The sequence below is a fragment of the Heliangelus exortis genome, chromosome 1 (assembly GCF_036169615.1).
Source record: "Heliangelus exortis chromosome 1, bHelExo1.hap1, whole genome shotgun sequence".
Lineage (NCBI taxonomy): Eukaryota > Metazoa > Chordata > Aves > Apodiformes > Trochilidae > Heliangelus > Heliangelus exortis.
Window position 1 is genome coordinate 56,145,805 of NC_092422.1, and position 18,043 is coordinate 56,163,847.

The 18,043-nt window shown below is 36.7% G+C and overlaps 1 protein-coding gene across 1 annotated transcript; it reads left to right on the forward strand.

Moving 5' to 3' along the window:
* Positions 1-5,662: 5,662 nt before the first annotated feature.
* TNFSF13B (TNF superfamily member 13b) lies at positions 5,663-17,257 on the forward strand. Its single transcript, XM_071742982.1, has 6 exons — positions 5,663-6,668; positions 6,752-6,857; positions 14,625-14,681; positions 15,006-15,118; positions 15,213-15,363; positions 17,038-17,257. Exons 1-6 carry the CDS (start codon positions 6,342-6,344, stop codon positions 17,148-17,150), a joined length of 867 nt encoding a protein of 288 aa, XP_071599083.1. The 5' UTR covers positions 5,663-6,341; the 3' UTR covers positions 17,151-17,257.
* The last annotated feature ends 786 nt before the right edge of the window (positions 17,258-18,043 follow it).

Below are 18,043 nucleotides of genomic sequence, written 5' to 3' on the forward strand. Positions count from 1 at the left end.
GTAAGTCATGTAACTGCAGTGGGATACTCTGGCTGAAGCAATTTCTACCTTCTTGCAGAAAAATCCATAACTAGGCTTCTATCACCTCTCCTTCTGACCTACATGGTGGATGTGAATTATCCAGAAAAAAAGGATTTATTGCTGTCTTTTCTAAAGCTGCAAAAGGTGTGTCCTGCCCTGCATTACTGCAAGGCTTATAGTTCAATTTTAACCTCACCTAGAAAACTGGGCTACGGGGGTGGAAGTTATATTTTGACATATTATTTGACATACCTATTACTTTTGAACAAAGAAAAAAAAAAGATATTGCTAAATTCTGAAGCAATGAAAGTAAAGGAGCAACTCAGAACTGGGTACTTCATGTGGATACTGCCTCCCTTGCTGTCATGTGAACTGTCATTAAACTGCTTGCATAGTTCTCAGAAGAATACAACCTCTTGCATTTGCTTTGTCTTGTTTGAAAATTGACAAGCAGCTGGGCTCCAAAATGCAGCATGAACTGTCTTGGAATGTCTTACAATGTTATATTCAATTGCTGAGTAGACGTATATAGAGGCCTTCATATGAGCTAGACAAAGGTAAAAGACTGTTTGAATTTCTCTTAGAATTTTCAAGTAGTGCTTAAATCATAGTAGGCACTGATAAGAGCATGTGAACATCTAAAATAAAATGCTAGAAATGAAACCTAAACCAAAAGCAGGGGACTTTTTGTCTGCTAAAAAGATCAAGTGTAGGTAAGATTTTGAGAAAATATTGAACCTTGGCTAAACAAATTGTTTGCTCTGAAGATAGTGAACGTGCCTTAGCTTTAAATCCTTTGTTTGACCCTATTCAGGGTCTTCATTTTAGACCTTCTGTAGACTTCTGTCTCTGTAAATAGAGAAGATAAACCAAATATTTTCTGGAAATGTTTTGAAAACTTTAATGTGATTAATTTGTTATGCTTTCACATGGGTGGGGACAGAATTACTCTCTTATGTCCTGAAAAAAACAGCCATTTTTCTTTCTCTGGGAAGCAGTACAGCTTAAAAGCAGACCCGGTTTTAAAGTCTTGTAGAACATGGTTTTACAATTGGAGAAGCATCTTAAAATCATCTTAAGCAATAAGAAGAATAATGCAAGACTGCAAGGTTGCTGACATGTAAGTGTATTCAGGTACCAAGGTCAGAGAGATGTTGCCAATAGCTTTGACCAGCTACTAAGGAACTGATTTTACTGCTTGAACACAGAAAGGAAGTTCTACAGCTGGTTTGTATTACACTTACATCTGCTGTGGGCTCATTATTTACAAAAATTCAAAGGGAAAGGTCAGGCAGAGAACCCCTCTCTTTCTGTTCTTGAGGACTCCATGACATGTGTAGCAATTAGATACAGCTATGAAGAAATAATCCCATGATTTGAAAATACTTGGATCCCTGTCCTATTGAAGGTCCACAGAATGTAGCAGCAGAAGAGTGGCCACTCCCCTGTGAATGTTCCTGTGTCCCTGTTTATTTTACTGCCATACAAATGCATCTTTAGCCCATTTGTGCAAAATCTGTCAAGTTGCATAGTGTTGAAGAGGTGGACAAGTGCAATATTCCCTGTTCCTGGGTAGCCAAACCAGTGAGACTAAGAGAAGTGAGCTACAGCTGTATGACAGAGCTCCTTTTTCCCTGTGCAGGAAGAAGTAATTGCTGTAACATCATGAAGGGTAGGGGGGAAACGGGAGGCAGCTGGGATTAGACATCTGTAGCGTGTAAATCTTGTTTTGTTCTTGTATTTTATATATTTTTAAAATTATTTTATATTTCTTGTTTGCTGCATAATTGAAGAGATACCTATAATAACTGTTTTTCATTCTTGTGCCATTTCCTATTCTCTTTGAAAACACTGTAATAACCATGTAAAAAGTTATGGTGGCTGCAAGTCAGCTCTACATTTACTTTGTGTGGTATGCGTGCCAGATAGGGACCCAGATTATCCAGATGTCTAGAGAAATAAAGTCTTAGGCAAGGAATAACTCCTTGCAGGGTCACCTGAGTTATCCTAGGAAATTTTGAAATTAGGAGGTGAAGGGAAAAGAATATTTTTTTTTTTTTTTCTTTTAAAAAGGTAATATATCAAATAAAGATTTAAATGTTTGCAAAGCATTTACTTATCTATGAATACTCTTAATATAGATAATCTGTACTAGAAGAAAACAGTCATACAGGATTTATTCTGAGCTCTTCCAAAGTAGTCCATCCATTTTGTCCATCTTCAGAAATGGCTTGAAAAGACGTGTTTAAAATGGAACCTTTTCTTATTCTTTGCTTCTCTCTCTGTCTTGAATAGTGAGGCAAGATACTGTGGCCTTTTTCTTTTTGTCATAACCTCAGGGACCTTTTCTATTTTGTGACTATTTCAGAACTGTGTGAAGTGGGAGGTTTGCTTCCCACTGGAGGTTTGCTTCTAATATGGCCATGGATATTTCCCTGGCTCTCTGGGCTGCAGCATCTGCACAAGCTATTTTTTTAAAACAGAATGTTTGGTTTTAAGTAAACTTTGAAACTTCCTCAGTAAACAGTGTTTTTATCAAAGTCTCTTGTTCATATCTTTTACTTCTCTTTTGCACTTTAAACTTCATTGTGGGATTTTCCTCCCCCGCAAAGAAGATGCTTTTGTGGTTGAAATACAGTACTAGATTTCAGTAAATCAAGAGTTCAGTTTCTGGTTCAACCACAAATTTCCTGTGTGATTGGCTTGGTTCTCTGCAGATGCACTGATAATGCTTTATTAATTTGCAGGTTAGCAGGGCCCATCTTGAGTATTTAATCTGATACTCCACACAAATGGAAAAGAAAACAAATATTAATTGTTTGCAGAAACTACAGGGTTTGTGTCTCCTGCAACATCTTGGAAGGTTTTCCTAGCTTTGATTTTGTTCAAGAATTTATTTTTCCTAGTGGAACAAGCGTCTCCATTAAGAGTCTTCAGTGGTAATATGGTGGGGTTTTAAGTTATTAATTAGAGTTTTACCTAAAAGGTTGCTCTCTTTCACAAAAGTGAAAGACTTGATAAAGTAAAATTCTTAGATTATCTAAAGCATTTCTTAATTGTTTTCCTTGGCTGACATAAAGAAGTGCCTTAGTCCAACAGAGGGTCCAACATAGCTCATTCTTTGAGTTAAAGAGGCACTAAACAGTTGAATTCACTATCTGTGGATCAACTGGATGTGGATCATGGATCCACTATCATGGATCAATTACTGTGCATGCAAATAGGACCATACTTTCAGAAAACATTTATTACAAAGGTTTATGCCTATCTGCTTCCAGAGCTATATGGCCAAGACTAGGCTTCTGCCATTTAATGCAATGGCATTTTCTTTTCTAGAAATGCTTTGGAAAATGCTTGAGGTGGCCACTTGTTGCCCTAGGATTTTAGTGCACACACGTGTAGCATAGTGGGTGTGTCTCAGTCCAAAAACCTGGTGGCAATATGGTACCAACTTTTGCAAAAGGGTTTTCAGAGAAGCTGAGCAGTAGAAGCAGGATGCTAACCACAGATTGAATACTCCTTCCTTGGTGACTTCTTTAGGCCTCTAATACTCATTCTGGATTTTTATTCTGAACCATGTTGCCATCAGTTTTGGCAGTAATAACCATACACAAACAGTTTGTTGCTGTGAAAGCAGGGTTGCAAAGCATGTTTTTGCTTGATATTTTGCTCCAGCATGTATATCCATATATTACACTTCTGTTTCAACAGAGTTCCAGTCTCACTCAACGAAGTATATTTCCAGGCAATTCATGTTGGTTTTCATGATTGATTTCTCACTATCATAAGGGATTATGTCACTGTTTTTTGTCATCACATCAGTTGTTTAAAATCAAATTTTCTTTCAAAACACTTAACTGCTTATGAAGCTAATGAACAACACAAGTTTGCAAACAAAGCGAACCTTTTGATACTTAACTAGAATTACCTGTTGAATTTAACCATTTCCTATGCGTAGGCTCTTCTGATCTTCCTCAGCTCCTGTTTGAAATTCTCATTTGTCAGAATGATGAGCAAGACAAAGCTGGATGTCTTACAGACGCCCTCTTTTTCACCACAGTTATTTTGTCAGCCCAAATAACGACCCCATTTAAAGAAGGTGGGGAGGCTGGGAACAGCCTATTTTCTCTAGAAGCAGCTAGAGTGATGCTAATTATATACCTGTCTGTCATTTTCCTGCATGTTAATGACTGCAGAGACCTCACTGCCCAATGGTTTCTCAGTATTCCTGGATCACTAGTTATAACTTTCATTCTCTCACTTGGTTTAGTTTTCTTAAATAGAGCTTCTTTTCCAACTGTCATGTTTTATTTTTGGAACACTGTCAATACAAGGCTGGTAATGTCCTGATGTCTAGTGATAACTTCAAGGAACATCTGTTTAGTTCTAATAATTGCTTATTCTGTTCCACAAAAACCTGAAATCCTCAGGTCATTTAAATTTCCTTTAAAATGCAGCCCTTTATACACCTTAGCTTAGCCTTGAAAATAGGTACAGAACAGTGTTATATCCTGCTCTTATTTCACCCTGCACTGATTTCTGTATTATTTCTCCCAGTGTATATGTGCCTTCTGGGGGTATGTTAAGATATGTGGGGTTTTTTTCTCCTCTGCATTTAGGAAAATAATTACGTGTCTACCCAGGTCATTGGGTGGTTGCTAAGGTTGGAAAAGTGAGGAAAAGAATACTTGGCATCACAATGGAAGATGATAAAGCTTATAATAACCCTTCCTTTCTCATAGTCTTAAGACACAGAAGTGGGAGAGGATATAGAAATTGTTACTCTGTTGTTGCTCTTTCTTCTTTCTCCTTCCCAGCAGAATCAACTTAGTCTGAACTTCTCTGGCAAGTGTTGCCATTAGGATTCATTACACAGTACTCAGACCTGTGAAGGTTCTCTCTCTTGCAAAGAGAAAGTTTACTTACATGGTAAAATCTAGGTTCTAGTGGAGGAGTTGACCTGTTGATTTTAGTCCTGTTAGTGATGCCTGTGGGGGTGTGTGTGTGTGTGAGAGAAAGAGAAAATACAGTGTTATGAACATACTTGGGGTATTTAGTTAATCTTTCTGCTACTTCAGAGAAGAAAGGAATCCTAATTCAAGGGCTTATGGTGAAAGTACTAGTGACATCTTAAGATGAGCTTAAGCCAGACAGTCACAGTTCACCTCTGGAACTTAAGTATATTTGTTTAAAGTTTGCCTTTTTATTTTTTTTAATTCTTTAAATGTTATTTTCCTTCTATGCCCCTCTGCCCCCTTCTTCTTTTTTTCACTTCTCTTATGCTTTCCCATTGTGTATTTTGCACCCTTTCTACTTCCCCCCTCCCTGCCTAAAGTTTCCTCTCCCTGCTTCTCTGTGTCTCCTTTTGCATTAGACCAGGTCCTTGAAATATGCAGAGAAACTGTATTTATTAGATAAATTTAATAAAACCTCACCCCTTTGTAAGTTAATATTTTAAAATCTCTGGAGGTATTTTAAAACCATGTGGATGAGGCACTTCAGCACATGCTCTAGTGGGAATGGGGATATAGATTTTTTTTGGGAGAGGGGTTGGGGGTTAGGGATGTTGATGGTTGAACATGGTGATCTTAGAGGTCTTTTCCAGCCATGACAGTTCTGTGATTCTGTGAATATGATGATCTGAATTTCAGAATCTGCAACTTCATGTAATAACCAGTAATCAGCTACTCATACCTGGGAATATTTTTCATCGTAGTGTTTAGGAAACCTCAAAATTTTCTGTTTGAAGAGGTTGTACCCCCTGTGGGCATATAGATACTTCAGAGATGAACATATATATACAAAAATAGAGATTATATTATGTATATACACAGAACCTCTCTGTACCTACACACAGACAGGCACATGCATTGTCGTATTTGTATATCTTTTAAGTAGCACTGGATGATACACTGCCAAGAAACTTTACATTGTTTCTGCACTTGTAGATAAGGCTGTAACTTGTGAGTGGCTGTGCCTAAATTTAAAAGATAATGGGAAACAGTAATAGTAAGCTGCCACATAATTTGTTGAAAGTGAAAGGAGGAAGGTAGATTGAGCAAGCAGCTCATGAGAAAGTATTTATTTCCAAAATGCAGCAGAGAAAGAAGAAAACTGAACGGCAAGAGAATCTTAGACATTCACTCTGTACATTAAGATTAATGGTTCTATCAACGGCTTCATATGACAGGAAATGATCTGGGCGTTTTGTTCACTTATTCTGGATGCCCTTAGTTTCAGAGAGCAACTGATAACATGGATTGCACCTCAGAAGGGGACAGCTGAACTCTCCCTCTGGCTTTAGTGAGGAAAGAGCAGCGATGAAATCCGTGGACTGTATGCACGTCATCCAACAAAAGGATACCGCCTCCTCTCCCTCTGCCCCCCCGGGTGCTGCTGCAGGCACCACGGGACTTTTTTCTGTCACATTCCTGTGGCTTGCAATGCTCCTGTCCTCTTGTCTTGCAGCAGTGTCTCTTTACCATGTTATCACCCTGAAAACAGAACTGGAAGCTCTGCGCAGCGAGCTGATCTACAGGCTCCAGGCAAGGTCTCCTCTGGACCAGCCACCTGTGTCCCCTGGTGAAAATGAAGTGGGAACCCCTGTTCCTTCCTACCTGGAAGTGTCTGCAGCTGGCTCCTGGCAGGTAAGCTGGAGGGATGGCTTTTGTCTTGCAAGGGATGGAGAAATATGAGGCTGCCTTCACTGACTGTCAGCTCTTCCCCTTAGGAGAACAGGCTTCCTGGTCCTAGTCCAGCTGAAAGCTTCCAAAAGGAAATCTGGAATGGGAACAGAAACAGGGGGAGAAGGTCCATTGCCCACACAGAAGAAACAGGTAAATAGCAGCTGGTGAAGTGGGTTGGGATGCTGCAGCTGGATACTTTCTTGAGAAGAGCAGCAGTGCTTGACTCTTATCTTCTCCTGTCAGCTGATGGGTGCTCCCAGAGCCCATTAAGCTTTTTACAATTAATGCTGACTGAATTGTGTTAACTGTGGGTATATTTCCTTAAAGGTTACCATACTGTTTAAGGTACAAGATATTCGTGCTATCTGCAGGTTAAACTTTGAACATTAGATCCCAAGGCTGCTGCTTGTAACACAGGTATTTCTCCATCATGCAGTAAAGTTAAGTAAGGCAACTTTGAATTTCTTCAGATTGCAAGTTGCCTGATTTTAATTTGATGGAATTAAAGCTCCGGGTAATACCTAACTTGTTTCTCTCTGATCAGTATTAGAGAGGGAAAGCTATTATTAAAAAATGCCAAGTCATTTTTTTCTGGGAAAACATGTTCATCCTAAAAGAGAGCCGTAACAAGAAAACTCCTTAACTTTAGGGAAGGGGGAGCCTTCAAAGCGAAAGGCTAGCTTGTACCTGTCAAAAAAAGCAGACTACAAGGAATTCAGAAGCTTAGTGTAAATTCTGCAGTAAAACAATCAGAAAAATTAACAAAGACATAACTGTCCAGTGAGAATTTTTGTCATAGCCTTTTTAATAAGTGCTGCAGAGAACACTGAAAACTGTGCTCTCTAAAAGGCAACCAATATGTATTATGATGCTGGAATGTTAATGGGATATATTTGTTTTCTTTGGGCATAAAATACCTACATATTTTTCTTTTCCTCTTCCCAAACACAATAGTGCCTAAGAGAATGAAATACAGAATGTTGTTATAACAATTAGCATACATGCTCTAATTGCACAGAGTAACTGAAAATGTTCCTGGGTTCCTGAATAAGTTCAGTCTTCTTATGGACACTTTCAGATTGTTTTAACTGATGAAAGCTGATGTATTGAATTATTAATAGATTAATTTGAAATTGAGTTATTTGTAGGCTACTTGAAGGTTATTTGAAGACTAAACCAGACTATGTTTAACATGTGCTTTTAATTGACTAATTAATGTGAAATATGTTTCACTTAAGCTTCAGCAAGGTAAATGTAATTTAAATTCTAGAATACAATCACTCTACTTATATTCAAGTCTCTCAAAAGGGAATATTCATCACTCAAAATCCATTGCTTTAGATGGGATTTGTTCTATTTCATTAGTAGTCTTTGGTTCCAGGTCTTGGCTAAGACTGATTTTACAAACAAGACTGAGGACAAGATTGCTTAAATTTTATTTCTTGTATCTTGTTTCCTATCACAGGAACCACAGAGTTTCCTTGCTCTCCCATTGCATCTCCCAAATAAAAACTAGCAATCTTTTATACCTAAGTACACAAGGTACACAAGTAAGTTCAAAAATAAGGAGGCATGTTTTTTTTTAAATTTATGTTACAGCATCTCCCCAAGTTTTTCTGTTTCCTCCACAGTAGCTTTCATCTTTATTCTTTCTGCTGTTTGAGAGTGCATGGGGGAGAGAAGGGTTTTGAGCTCCTCAGCTGTACTTCTGGCAGATGTAAGATCCTTCTCATCAGGCAGCTACCTTTGATTATACCTACTTATCTCAGAGGGTTGGAGCACCTCTCCTGTGAAGACAGGCTGAGGGAGCTGGGGTTGTTCAGTCTGGAGAAGAGAAAGATCCAGGGAGACACTATAGAGACCTGCCAGTGCCTGAAAGGACCTTCAAAAAAGCTGGAGAGGGACCTTTTACAAGGGCATTTAGTGATAGGGTGATAACGAAGAGTTTTAAACTGGAAAGAGGGTAGATTTAAATAAGATATTAGAAATAAATGGATTGTGGTGGGACACTGGCAGAGGTTGCACAGAGAAGTTGTGTCAGCCCCCTCCCTGGGAGTGTTCAGGGTCAGGTGGGATGGGGCTTGGAGCAACCTGGTCTGGTGGGAGGTGTCCCTGCCCATGCAAGGATGTTGGAACCAGATGATCTTTAATGTCCCTTCCAACCTAAACCATCCTGTGATTCTATGATTTTACTTCACTACTTTAGCTTGAATTAAGCAACTTATTTCTTTTTTGTGGGGTTTATTTGGGATTTTTTTGGTTTTGAAGATGGAGCTGGCTTAAAATTGTTCAGGATGGATGACAGAGAGAACAAACTAAGAATATTCACTTGAAAGGGAAAAGTGACAGTGGCTTACCTATTACAAAACTGTTTTTTAACACTGTCATGTTTTTGTATTTAGATAAGAAATAAAGTAACTTACAAATCTTGCACTTATATAACAAGTCTTCCATCAGACAGGGCTATCTTTTCTGCCTGCTTTTTTTAGAATGAATTAAACGTTTTAGTGTTCAGTAAGATGTTTAAATTTCTCAGGTCAGACTTGACTGGTGAACATGCACCTGGTAGCCATAGCTAAATTTTGTTTTAAGAGAATAAACAAAATAATTTGGTGGTGCATTCATAGTGCTGAACTCTGTCTGTTTTCTGGTCACGTACACACAATTACTGGCCCTGCATTTTGATCTTCTCACATCCATTTCTGGGTACCAGAATCCTGGAAGACTCTAAATTGTCCTGGAGAAGCACTGCACTCACTCTGGTATGACTGCAGACAAGTTAGGGTACTGAGTGAGGTTCCTTGTTCTTGTTCAGCTTCTGTTTGCTTCAATAAGGTATCAAAGTAGAGTCTGGTCTCATAGTTAGTTGTTGAATCATATTTTCACTTTAATATGGACTAATTCCTTAGAATGTGAATACTTGAAAATGTCACTGATAAAAAATTGTTTCTCATTAAAGACCAGAAATAAAATCCAGATCCATCATTTTGTTTATAAAAATATTGTGGTTCAATTCTAGGTTAGGTTTTTGGTTTTTGTTTCTTAAATTTAATTATTCCAGAATTGGATGTCCCACACTTCTTCTTAGGCCCAGCACAGCTGTACTTGAACATTAGAAATTTTTACTTTATTCTCTTTTCTGTTTGCTTGATGTACATAAAAGTGGCCATTAATCAGAATTTTAATGGAAATGACAATTGAATGAAAATGAATCTAACACATTGTTTTTTCATATTTTGTGGGGTATGTATTTGTCTGTGTTCATGCATAAATCTATTAGTCATCAGTAAGGGTATATACATTTTGTGTCTTGAGAAAATTTCCAGCTCAAGTAGGTTGAAGAGATGCATTTCAAGCATCAGTTTCAAAAGAGGTCTGCAGTTATCAGTCAGAACCAGAACTCTTGGTACAAAGAGTAGGAGTTAGGGGTGATTTAGAAAAGCACATATTAATGTGCAGACAGATCATCTAATTCTGGCAAATGTCTTATCAGGACATATAAGAACAGGTATAATTTTCTATTATTTTTTTTTTTTAATAAATTTTGCCTCTAGAGGAAATTGCTATACAACAAAAACCTTTCGTGAATTTTATGCTCTGGTCACAGTTATTGATTGCCTTGCCTGCACATTTCTCTCTCTGCTCAGTATGTTCAGGAACAAGACACACATTCCATTTCCTAAACCAGTACAGTGTACAAATGTCAAGTTTCATTTACAAGTTCTATCTGTGCCTCATCTTGATCATTATTGTAGCATTCTCATTCCTGCTGCCAGCTAAGGAAGCAAGCACCAGGCCTTCTGTAAACTCAAATTCAGGCAATGTTCTGCTGTGATAAGATTGGAGCACTCAAGGACTGTATTTAATTTGGTGTATTGAGTTATCCACCTCAACCAGTCTGACAGTGTGTATGGAAGGAACTCTGGAGAAATTCTAAGTAATTACACAAAGCAGTGAAAACAGGCTAACCAGACATAGGACTTGGCAAGTATTTTTTTACTAGCAGTTCCCAGGTACAACACAAATAACCCAAACAAATATTGCCGTGCAAACATGATGTATCAGTTGTTCTTGGTAGAGCTGCCTTACTGGCAAATTGGTACATCTGTGGGGTAGAAGTGCTTTGATTGTGTGTTGTTGTCACAAATCCGTGTCACAGAGGGATAGCAAGGACTTTTGCAAGTGGAACATGAATTCCCTCACCAAATATTCAAATTACTTCTTTTTAGTTAAGGAAGGGAAATAGAAGAGTTCTCTTGTTAAGAAAAAAAGACCTACTTCTTGAAAAGATATGTTATTCTTTTTTGTTTCTAACGACACCAGGCTAACCCAAAAGTAAGTCCTTCTACCTGAAAGAATAGAAAATTACTTAATACAGTGCTTGCAATTTTACATGAAGGATTCCACTTAATGACTGAATCAGTGTTAAATATTCTACAGAAAGGTGTGCAATCAAAAATACACTCTAATTTTAAAAACCAATATTCTGATTTACACTGTGTAAAGAAGTATGCATAAGGTATTCTTAATTCTTACTAAATTATTTCCTTATCGTTACAATTGCAACATATTCTGGTGAGGTCAAAATAATGCTACCAACATTATGAAGATACTTATTAGATCTGAGTCATATCTGTAACTATGACCAAGCCATTTTAATGCAGGGATTTATTTGATCCATGATTAATGCCATATAGAGGCTTTTTAATTAAAATGCAACAAATTGACTGATCTATAAAAATTAAAAAGCAAAAATTTAAAAAAGATCTCTTGTGATGAGAAATGAAGATGTTAAGGGAAGAACTGCAAATTTTTCAAGAACATGCATATGAGTTATAAACTGAATTATTAGTCTTTAAGTATGTTTCAGGAAGTCTACAGAGAACAGATCTAGAGCAAAGAAGGAACCTAAACAAGCGGGTCTGTTTTTTAAAGTTCAGCGTTTGGGTGGGTTCTGTTGGTTTTTTGTGTCTTTTTGGCTTTGTTCTTGTTGTTTTGTTTTGTTTTGTTTTGTTCATTATTTCATCAAAAAATGAGATACACGACTCAGCCCTCAGATATTGAAACTTAAAAATTTGTTCTTGAGATCACAGATAGCAAACTTGAAATTTTGTTTGGATAGATTATGAAGCAGGACTGCACAACATTAAAATTATTATAGAAGTTAAGTAATACAAAAACTTGTGTTGGAAAAGAAATTTGGTTTTACCAATATCAGGTCTTAAATCATGCAGATATTAAGGAGTCTGCATTCCTATCTGTTTGCAAAAGCTAGCTTTTTTTAAAAAATTGTGGTTACATTGCTCAACTGGTGGAGAACACATACTTTGAGGTGCAGGCTGTGGTTTATAAAGACATCTGAAGAGACTGACTTCTTCAGAATTAAATGTTCTGTTCATGGAAGAGGAGAGACTGAAATGTTCTCCTCACCCACACTCCACAATGTGGTTAAAATCAGAAAAAAATAAATGGTTGTCAAAGCAAAGCAATTACATGAAGCTGCAAGAGAATGGGTTCACACTTGGTTGTTCTAGATACATTCTTTTCTACAGCTAGACTTCATGGTGACACTTAGTGTAGATATTCTTACTCATTCTAAAGACAAATTTTATGAATCCTGTATTCTGCTTGCATTATTAATTGTTCAAAAATATTTTAGACTACAAACCTGGTGCTCAGGTTTGATTTACACTGAGATGAAGGGCATTCAGGTAAAGCTTTTGATATGTTCTGCTCAGTACTAGTAGTAACTATTCAACTCATATTTTTAAATGCATATATTATTGATATTGTACTTTGGGTAAGATTTGGGTCCTTCTTGGAATAGAATAACATTTCTTAGAAATAGTAACTTTTTACTGAAAATCCCTATTAATTTACCCAGAAAATATACTCTGGTATCTTCTCAAAATTGATGTTGTTTACTCTGAATTTGTTTCAATGTATTACCAAATTTTAAGGATGTATGTAATTCCATGGAGGTCAAAGTGAAGTGCTTGTATATACTGGAAATAGTTATGTGTCAGTCTTGGCTTCTGAACATCTTTTTTAAGCATGTTGCTCAATCCTTCAAACACTTTTTTTTTTTAATATTAGTTTTCCTTCCTGGCTTTACTTAACTGTGTTAATTTCTGTTTTCTTTACTGTCATGAATGACACTGCTGTATCTGTATTTCTCCATGAAGACCAAGCTTATTATGATCTGTGGAGCCTTATTTCTGTCTGCATGCATAAAAAAAAAAAAAAAAAAAAAAAAAGACAGTGAGATTTTTTTAGAGGTTATATGTAGATTTGATAGAATGAACTGAATAGAGGAGAGTTAGGAGAGTTGGTTTGTGTTGATGGTGATGACTACTATTTCAATGCTGCAAACAGCTGAAACGTAAACCCAGACTTTCAAGCTCTAAACTGTAACAGTTTTGAGAATGTCAATCAAAACTTGAGAATGTCAATCAAGTTTGATGGGCAAGTTTGACAGGAGCTGCTAAAGTAGCCATAACTTGTACTGCTTGTGGACACCACTTGTTGGTACCCAGCTGGGCAGCAGCTGGTGAATCATAAACAAGAGAGGATTTGTTGGCTGATGAAAGGTCCAGTGGCCACACTACTGAGTTCTTTTTAAAGCAAGAATCAAAATTTTTATTTAGCTTACTGAAATACTATGGAATCAGAAAATTCCATTCACTAAGAAGGCACTTTACTCCAAAAGAGAGTAAATGAATACCTTTTCAAATAAATTGCCTGATGTGCTTTGTTCTGCAGCTCCAGAAAATCACACTTTATTTTTACTTGGAAGCTTATTTTTTCAAAAGTTTTGACACTCACTAGTGTGATAGAAAAATGAGTAAAGTATAATAGCGTCCTCAATTTTGTGTTGGCTTGTTTTTTGTATTCCTTATTGGAAGACAGGGAATTCTGGTGCCTTTAAATTCTTGATTTGAAGATCTGTAGATTTTAACACATTATTATGACTGTTAGTACATTCACTTGGTTTCTTTCAAGTACACTGTATGTTGTATGTATGTGTGTAGTACTTTGTCTAGCCTTTCAAGCAGCACCAGAGACAGATGTTTTAAGTAAAATCTGCTCTAAGCAAATGCAACTATCCTTTTTTTCTTTTATCCTGTTCCCTGACATTTATGTTTAGCAGATGTTTTCAAAAGATCTTTGTGAATCTGTATTTTAACATACTGCATTATTTTTCTCTGATCAAAGTCCCAGTTTCTCATCAGTGTCACCTACAGTTCTGAGTAGCACATCAGTTTTGAGAAATTCTAAGCTATCTGTTAAGTGTGCATCAGTTTGTTAACAGTCATTTCTGTATCTTCCCTCTTAGTCTCAGTATAGGGTGACTGATTGTGGGTATCTGAAAACATATTATATACTTATAAAACTACGTCTGTATGGATTTTGAGAACTTGTCTTGAAAGTACCATGTAACCACTATATATGACTAATATTTTACAGTAGCTATGACTGGAAACCGATTTATTTAAATAATATAGTAAACATCATTAGAGAATCTCGTATATGTCACAGCAGTTTTGAGCATTTGTTGTGAATATGAACAAGGTTAATTGATCTGATGATTCCTATCTCATTTGATTTACTGCTAAATTTTTGAGTTACATCAGAACTAGAGATTAAACAAGCAAGTGGTACTTGTGCTGCTATCTGAGCCCTCCTTCTTGGTTGCAGGATGTCTGAAAGTTATCTATTTTGTGTTGTAGAATGAATTTTGGTTTGGCTTTGAGTAAGATCTTCATTGAAACTGACAGATTATGTTTTCTAATAAGTAGGGAGACTGGGAGATTTTTTTTTTCTCATGTCCTTCCTTTCTAAACAAGTAGTTTTAAAAGCTTACTCTGTTCTACTACTGACTTACGTCTTTGATTTCAAAATGCTTTCACTTCGCAGTGCTGCAGCCCTGCTTACAACTGATCGCTGACAGCAAAAGTGATATCCAACAGGAGGGTAAGAATCTGTTTCATGATTTATAGGTAACTATTTCATGTATCAACTTTTCCATCCCATTTCATCTGACTTCAAAGCAGTAACTGTGTCACAGAGGTCAAAAAAGCAAAAAAAACAAAAAAAAAAACAAAAAAAAAAAGAGAGAGAGAGATGCCCTTATACAGTCAACTCTTGCAAATATCCTCTTTTCAGTGGGGAAATCCAGCTATCCAGCTATCCAGCTGGAAGTCTTGACTAGAAGTCATCCTTGTTGATTTTGGGGAAATGAAAATGAAGAAAGTAACTTTTCATTCTGATTACTCAGAATATTATTATTTCTTTCAGATGATTCAAGCATTGTCCCTTGGCTTCTGAGCTTTAAACGGGGAACAGCTCTGGAAGAACAAGGAAATAAAATAGTGGTCAAAGAAACAGGATATTTTTTCATCTATGGCCAGGTGAGAAATCTCAATTTGCTTATCACCTGAATTTGTAAATTATTTTAATGTCTCCACACAATGTGTTTGAAGTCTGAACCTCTTCATCCTTTAGGTTTTATATACAGACACAACATTTGCTATGGGACACCTAATACAGAGGAAGAAGGCCCATGTGTTTGGTGATGATCTCAGCTTGGTGACGCTGTTTCGTTGCATCCAAAATATGCCACAGTCTTATCCGAATAATTCTTGCTATACTGCTGGTAAACATAATATAAGTTTCCCTTTTCTTTGTTTATGAACATACTGTGTCAAATAGAAGCTGAAATGTAGGGTGATTAAATATTGTGACAGTTGTAAAGAAATGAATTGAATTAATAGATCTCGTTCACTGAAAAATTAGAGAATACTTTAAAAAATATAGTTTTATATAAAATATATAGGCAATTGGAGGGTATGCATCTAACAGCTGATATGAACGATTTATCTTTCTCCATCAATTATATAATTTGGTTGGCTACTTTGGAGCTTTCAGTTAGATGCCTGAAGCAGGCAAAAGGAACACATATTTTTCTTATTGAAGAAATCAGTTTAACTACGGTTTGAATTCCATCTAATTATCCCAATAAAATACGTATGAATTTTAGCCATCCAATTTTTTATTACCTTACTGTGGGATTTCCAAAGGTATTTCTTCTAAGTTGCATTCTCTGCTCCTTATAATGGGTGCTGCAGTTTTATTCTTTGACTAGATGAAAAGTAGTTAATTCCTATAAGGAGCTCTTTCTGACTGCTCAAATTAGAAACACCATAAGAAAGACAAGTTAAAATAGTTAATGCAAGTCCAGCAGGTTCAATGCTGGATATATGTGTATATATCCCTGCAGTAGAATTTAAGAAACTATTTTCAAGGCCTATTGAACCTCATTCAGTATCTCTTATCTGTCTGTCTTTCCCCCTTAGTGGTGGATTTGAAGTTTTTCTGTTTTGTTATTTTTCAGTAAGATCTGTGTGAAAACACACTACCATTTTTCCCAGTGCTGTATAAAAAAAATGACATTGGGTGATGGAATGTAATGGCAATGTAACAAACAGGATAGGGAAGGAAGCTATTTTTTTCCAAATATAAATAATATCAATAAGGACTTTCTCCTAGCTAAGAGAGCAGTTCTTTTAACTTTCTGAATGTCCACCCTGACACACACATTCTTTCTGGCATTATAGCCACCTTCAATTTCATCTATCCTCTTATTTTCCTCTTGAATTAATTCCCCCACTTCCTTAACTAGGATATCTGCTCCATCCTGCCACTCCACAGTTCCTGCTCCCTGAATTCCCACTCTTCTGTTTTCACTCAGAAAACCAAACCTGAGTGCAGTATCTCGTGTTTAAGCACGTGTTGCAGCAGATGCCAGATGAGCTCTCAGCTCAGGGACTGCCACTCAAAGGCAAGTTGCTTTTGGTTGTGTCTTCTCAGCTGATGCATGTCTGGCAGGAAGCACTTTTGTGCTCTGCTGTTGCAGTGGATCAGCTGATGTCTGGTAACTTCATTTGGTTGGTAAAGCTCATGAGATCCCCTCCAGAAGTGGGAACTGAGCAGTCTAGGACCAGCAATAAGCAGCACTGTCCTCGACCATCACACCACCGTAGCAGAAGGAATCTGGGTACACCAGAATTTTTGCAGCATTTGCTTAAGTGAACTGTGTTATACTGATTGCAGAGTGGAAAGTAGGTTCAGCTCCACAGGGGATGTTAAGTGTCAGCTTTGAGTAGGCTGCAGTTTGAAAGATTGTGCCTAAAGAGAAAAAAAAGCACTCATCACAAGTAACAAGCCATGCTTATATTTGTAAAATGATGTGTAATGACTTTTTGAATACCATTTATAAAAATAGTGTATATGAAATATTAAGTTTAAAATATTACAAATCTTTTGCCAGGCATTGCAAAATTAGAAGAAGGGGATGAACTTCAACTTACAATACCACGGAGAATGGCGAAAATATCTTTGGATGGTGATGGTACTTTTTTTGGTGCAGTTAGACTCCTCTGAAGCCCTTCATTTCTGTTACTATACTTCATGCAATTTTCTTTTTTTCCTATGCTTTTGTCATTAAATATATTAAATTTTAATAAAGCCGTCAATTTGGTATCTCCACATCCACCAGCAGCTTCTGAGAGCATTTCTTTGGTGTAATAAGTGAACACAAAACAGGAAACAAACCAGACATACTTATGAGATGTAAGCATCTTGTGATTAAAATAAAGCCAATTTATTTTAGACAATGGGAGACAAAGTTACAAGTGTAAAGCGATGGGTTTTTTTGGCTTTGGAACCATTACTAGTCCATAAGGTAAATTAAGGGAGGAGTTTACCATAAAGTATAGCACAAAGAGGACAACTGACTATCAGATCTCTAGGTTAGCCATAGGCTTTTTCTGCAGTTTTGAATAAATTGCTCATGTCTGTTATCCAAAAATATAAATCAGATCTGTGGAGAGCCTTAACAAGTTTATTTTTTTTCTTTCTGCTTTGTTTGGAAGGTAAGATCTATGCCTTTTTTTACCCCAAGAATCCATGGCTATTGCATGGTTAAGATGATAGCATGGTAATATTGTGCTCAAGACTTCTAGGAGCTATTGTAATACAAGCACTGAATATTTATTCCTCTAATCTTCAAAGAAATAGCAAAGTGATACTGAAAGAGACAAAATAATAAAACCCACAGTAATGAAATTTACATAATTTGAAAATTTTTAATGGCTTGAGAATTGTGTCATAGAAGTTCATTTAGTAAAGAAAATGGGTTTGTGTATTGCAGCCTCTTCATCTGTTTTTGTAAATTGTGCTGATTTGATTGAGGTCTTGTGCTGACAGGCAGTAAATAAAAGAGATTTGGAACTAGGAATTAGGAACAATAGCAAATTAGTGAAACAATTGATTCA